This window comes from Cibotium barometz, chromosome 30 (genome assembly GCF_041138505.1).
Source record: "Cibotium barometz isolate CiBa-2024 chromosome 30, ASM4113850v1, whole genome shotgun sequence".
NCBI classification, from domain to species: domain Eukaryota; kingdom Viridiplantae; phylum Streptophyta; class Polypodiopsida; order Cyatheales; family Cibotiaceae; genus Cibotium; species Cibotium barometz.
Genome location: NC_141075.1, coordinates 50834865 through 50840511, shown reverse-complemented (window position 1 = coordinate 50840511; position 5647 = coordinate 50834865). Strand labels below are relative to the sequence as shown.

General features: G+C 44.1%; 1 protein-coding gene across 7 annotated transcripts; it reads left to right on the top strand.

Moving 5' to 3' along the window:
- The first annotated feature begins 504 nt into the window (after positions 1 to 504).
- Positions 505 to 2947, top strand: LOC147621609 (uncharacterized). 7 transcript variants are annotated; one of them, XM_086824402.1, is made up of 5 exons: positions 505 to 590; positions 662 to 781; positions 1137 to 1449; positions 1590 to 1953; positions 2061 to 2947. In XM_086824402.1, coding segments are annotated over exons 1-5 (1293 nt in total). In that variant the 5' UTR covers positions 505 to 588; the 3' UTR covers positions 2555 to 2947. The 7 variants fall into 7 exon arrangements, with proteins under 7 accessions (XP_086680528.1, XP_086680526.1, XP_086680525.1 ...); XM_086824400.1 differs by having other exon boundaries at positions 1128 to 1449; XM_086824399.1 differs by having other exon boundaries at positions 520 to 781; positions 1128 to 1263; positions 1300 to 1449.
- The last annotated feature ends 2700 nt before the right edge of the window (positions 2948 to 5647 follow it).

Below are 5647 nucleotides of genomic sequence, written 5' to 3'. Positions count from 1 at the left end.
GAGAGAGAGAGAGAGTGTGCAGAGAGACATTCCCTAAACCACCCTCTTGGTTACTACACATGCCATAATCTCTATTGAGAGAGATCTCGTCAGTACTTTACCAAGGAACTTTTAAATCAAATAATCAAGCTAGGTATCCTTACAAGGATAACCGCATCCAAGTCATGGAGCTAACATCTATATTGATATCAAATGAATATACTTAACCAAAACACAACATTTACTTAAAGACCATCCAACAATTAAAGTTTTAATCACTATATAGAGAAAACTCTCTTTTAATCTATACCATTGGAAATCTTCATATGAGAACAAAACTAGCATCTCAAGGGTATTAGTGGAAAGTTAAAAAATAAATAAAGAAAAAATGCGAAGGACGCCAAGTTGGGAAAAAGCAAGCACCAAAAAGCATCCCAAGTTGGGAAAAAGCAAGCACCAAAAGCATCCCCCTTAAAATATATATATATATATATATGATATAATATATATATATATATATATATAGGGCTACTCTTTGAAAAATCCTATTTTGAGGGCTACTGTTTTGAAAACAGCGGCAGTCTGGAGAGTTGACAGAGCGCACAAACAATGTAAGTAGCGAATGATCTCTTTGTTTTTCAATGTCGTTGCGTTTGAGTTTGTCTGCTGGTCCGTTTTTCAGGGATGATTGGGTGCCCGAGGAGCGTCTTATACGCAAGGAAGGCAAATGGATGCATGACATTGAAGATTTCAAGAAAATATGGCCTTTCACGAGTGACAGGAGGATTTCATCTTCATTCGGGTAAGAAATGCCTGTGCCTGAGTGCGTGTATGTATGGTAATCAACAAAGCTTGCTGTGTGTGTGTGTGTGTGTGTGTGTGAGAGAGAGAGAGAGAGAGAGAGAGAGAGGGGGGGGGGTGGGTTACCCCGTTTCGTTGCATGCAGGCCCCCCCAAAACCCAGGGGTATGGGGGACCTGCGTGATGGGCTATTAGCTCAGCGGTAGAGCGCGCCCCTGAGATTTTCAGGTCCCCACCTCTAGCCTCTTTCGTATGGACGGGGGGAACTTGGAACATTTGTCTCTTGTAATCTATTGGATGACTACTGAAGTTATAAACTGCACTTTTTTATGTGATGAGTTTGTGCAGTTCATCTAGGTCTAGTTCCAGCATGCCTGACTGCTATGAAGAGAGTACACTTTTTCAAAATCAGCAGATTTTTCATGGAACAAAGATTATGGCATGGAGCTCTAGCAGTGGCCGTGCTTCTGCATTTGCATTGAGCTCTAGCAGTGGCCGTGCTTCTGCATTTGCATTGAGCCCTCCTGTGAAACGATCCGATCTGGGGGATTTCAATGACATTCTACTGGAGCTTGTCGGCCAAGTGGAACAGTTGGACCAGCCATGGGACGGATCTCACATTGTTGCATTTGCATCCTCAGGACATGCCCTGGAAGCACTTGGTGTGAATGTATGTTACCTCCCCCCCCCCCCCCCCCCCCGCCCCCCCTACCACAGCCACAGCCACCGTCACACACACACACTCTTCAAATTTCCAGATTGTAAACAAAAGGAAGTTCTTTGCTGTCCTGATGGTATTTCTTGTGGTAGGCACGGATATGTGCAGAAGTTGAGGCAGGCCAGTACCAGTCTGCATGGAAGAGGGGAATCCATATCCTTGCACGGAATATGGAGCCGGTTTGGCCGGGCATCTCTTTGGAGAACCAACACTCTCCACCAGTGAAGGCAAAAAGGGATGGCTCCAAGCTCTTTCCAGTCAAACCAACTCCACCATCAATGAAGTTTCATGAACCGGATCTTCTCTTTGGAGCAGTTACAGTAGGTGCAGATTGCTATGGTGATGTTTGGCCTGAGCGTCGCATTGAACATCCAAATAAGCAATGGTGGTATGTGCCCACATGTGAGGTGCCAGACGTAGAGTCTGACAAGCTAATCTATTGCCTCCAGTACCCAGGTAAACCATGCCCTTGTTTGTGCGTAAAACTATCATTTCAGTGTTTAACAGTAGGTATGGAATGTAAAGCCCTCTTTTCTAAGCATTTTCGCAGATCCTAAATGTAGGTGCTGTTCGTGAAGTTGAGTTGCTTGCAAAATATGGAGTAGTACAGAGCACAAAGGCAACACTTATGACAGTGCTGATGAATCAACAGTGCTTGGTTCCTGATCGAATGTCAATCAGTGTGGGGGATGTGATTGGAGCCAACGAATATCTCCTGAAATTTAGAGCTAGTACCACATATGGCAGCTCAGGTGGACCAGTTGCATCATTTGATGAGCCTCTGAAGTTGTATGGTGTTCATATCCGTGGGAACTTTGATGATCGTTTGACTTCAAGCGCTGAATCCAATTTCAACATAGCTACTAGTGTCAATCATCCCCTGTGGGTATTGAATTATGTCAAGGATGTGTTACCCATTCTCTCGCACGTAAGAAGCTGGCCATCTGACTACATGCTGGGGGCTCTCATGGAATATTTGAATCATCATGAGAAGTTGATTCGAGACCACCACTTATGGCACATTGTGGAGAAGTTTCATAGCTGCCAGAATGGATGACATATAGGCTCCAGGGTGGGTATTACTTTTTGCTTACAGACCAGGGTTCTTCGATATATATGCAGATCTTTTATATTGTCTTGCTTTTAAATTCTCCTTACATAGGAAGGAATGTGAACACAGAGTTAATGAGCTTAAGCTCTGCTTCAATGCCACCACCAGGACAATGGTCACATTTGCTTTGATCATCTTGTTTTGCAGGCCTTTACTAGAAAGATTTAATGTTCACAGACACTGCTGAACAGTACGTCCATTGGACAGTTAGGATGCACACCAGTACCCCAGCAAAAAAAAAAAAAAAATGGCCCAGAAAAAGAACTCATGGGCACTATTTTTGATGCACTTAAGTCTTTTACGTTGTATTTATGAATCAATCTCACATGCTACTTATCACTATAGTTTTATAGTTCATTAACATCGCACAACAAACATGTGTCCTATCATCGAATATTTTTCCTGTATTGATGTGACAATGAGATGTCTTTTAAAAAATGTAGGTCTTTTTTGTATTGAGCATTGTATGTAGCATGCAATCTTGATTGTTGCCTTTGGCTCTCTATGTGCATAGATTGTTACATTTGATTGGTTTTTGATGACGTATGTGTTTTCACTACCGAAAAATGTGTGTGTGTGTGAGATAAACATATACATATACATGCATACATACGTTCGTTACCGTTTTCCATTTGTCTCAGCTGCTCACACGAGCAAGTTGTCCAAATGAAGCATTTCATGAGAACCGTAGGAATTTCGTGGAAGCTGAAGATGCAGTTGAAGTATGTTTCCATTCCACGATAATGACTTGCATTTGCCCAGAAGGTCCAGAATCCAGACATGGTTGGATTGTGAGCACCAAATGTGCCATAGAGCACCTCATTCCCCTGGGCTCTTTGTCTGCATCATTCTGTTGATCCCTCTGATGGCCTTTGGTGTCTTCTTTGATCACCTCGATTTGGTTTGTTGGAAACCTGTGCACCTGTGCACCTCCTGTATGTACCATTGGGTGAGAGAGGGCCAGTGTTGTGGGTGTGCCCGCCCATTGTGAGGTTTACTGCCAGGTTGGGCCTCCGCAGCAGTTGTGGTGCAGTCTTCTCGCCTCTGATTGGAGCTGCCCTCCACTTGTGATTGGAGCTGTGCAGTTCAGCAGTTGTTTTCAGGCAGATCTTGTCTTTGTTGTTCATCTTCTCCTCTCTTTTGGCTATTTCAGTTTTCTGTTATTTTCCGCTGCACATCTTGACATGGTATCAGAGCTCGAGTGTGATACCTTTGAGATAGAGAGAGAGATCTTGGTGGACAGATTTTCACGGTGCTGATTGGAGGAAGTTTCGGGATGTTCGGGACTTGGAGGAGCAGGTAGAAGGTGGCTGTCATTGCTGGAAGCAACCTTGCAGTTGGTTGCAGCCTTTTCTTCATCTTTTTCCCACCGTCCCCTTCACACTACGTGACTTCTTGACATGGTAGAAGGGAAGGGGTCATCTTCAGGAGCTACCCAGAAGTTCGACGTTCCCCATCGATTGCCAAGTCGATGGGAACAACTATGGCATCTAGAAGGTGATGATGGAGTTAGTCTTGGAGTCTTATGACTTGTGACTTCATCACAATTGGTGTTCCACGGCCAGATATGGACTAGGAGGGGATTTCACTGCTTGTACAACAAGAACGAGAAGCAAAAGCGGTTGTGGGATCGTGTTAATGCCAGTGTTCGTTCCTTTATCTTCCTCAATTGCACCCCACAAGTGCATCAAGCATAGTGCGAGGGATATGCGAGCATCTGTCCTCACTGTACAATCGAGTCTCTCTGATGAAGCGGGTTTCCTTGGAAGCCATGATGGGGGTGTTGGCGATGCATGAACACATCAACAAGCTGCAGGCACTTCAGCAGGAGGTCCTTCAGGTGGGAAAGGAGGTCTCTCTTTGGAGGACATGGCCATCACACTGCTCTCTCATTTGTCTTCCAAGTATTCAGCCTTTTATTCTTTGTTGATTAGAGGCGGTGAAGGCCAAGAGGCAGGTCCATTGTGGCCGGAAAGGTTACTATTCGCGAAAATGCCCTCAGTAGAGTGCCAAGTCCTTAGCAACAGCTGTCAAAACCGCAGCATTTGTGCAGTTGGGAGATGCTTGACATTGGTGGTGCTTCATCTTTGAGCAAGGAGGTCATCATGAACGATACTCGAGAATGGATTCTCGACAGTTGTACTTCCCACCACATAACCCCTTCCTAAGATTTGCTACAGGATCTCACAAGACATCCAAGTGATATCTTTATCGGTAATAAATCCACCATACCGATCCATAGTGAGGGCAGGATGGAGATAGTTCTTGATGGGCAGAGGGGGGAAACATTCCTCTCGAGTTCTGTATATTTCATCTCTGGGTTTTCATCTCTTGTCAGTGCATGAGGTGCGCAAGACTGGCAAGCGGGTTGAGTTCGATGATCATTCTGTTGCTATCCGGGACATCACCATAAGTCAAGTCGTATGGAGTGGTAGAGTGGACCATGGTATCTACAAACTCTCTGATGTATCTTCCCTTACAGGTATTTCTATCAGTGATTTGTGGCACTATCGATATGGTCACTTGAATGTGAATGCGTTGCCTCGAGCTTTTTAGGGCTGGATGGTGATTGGCTTGCCCAATGTCGCTTTACTTTTTATCTTCCTCTTGCTTTTGTTTTCCTTGACTACCTCTCTTCCTTGAAATCTCACGTTGCGTGCATGGATCCTCTCTATAGCATTATTAAAGCTACAAGACGATGACATTTTGTGAGTACATCTGCTAATGTGGTTTGGGATTCCTTCTCTATCAACATCTACAAGACGAATAGCTCCACTATTTGAGATGTTAGGATAAAATGTGGTCCATGATATTGCTTCTTCAGTCCACCTTCATGTTGCTTTATTATTAAAGCTACAAGTAGATGACATTTTGTGAGTCTACATCTGCTAATGTGGTTTGGAATTCCTTCTCTATCAACATCTGCAAGATGAAAAGCTCCACTATTTGTGATGTTAGGATAAAAAGTGGTCCATGATATTGCTCCTTCAGACTACCTTTATGTTGCTTTAGTATGTACACCAATACCGGTCTTGTGTG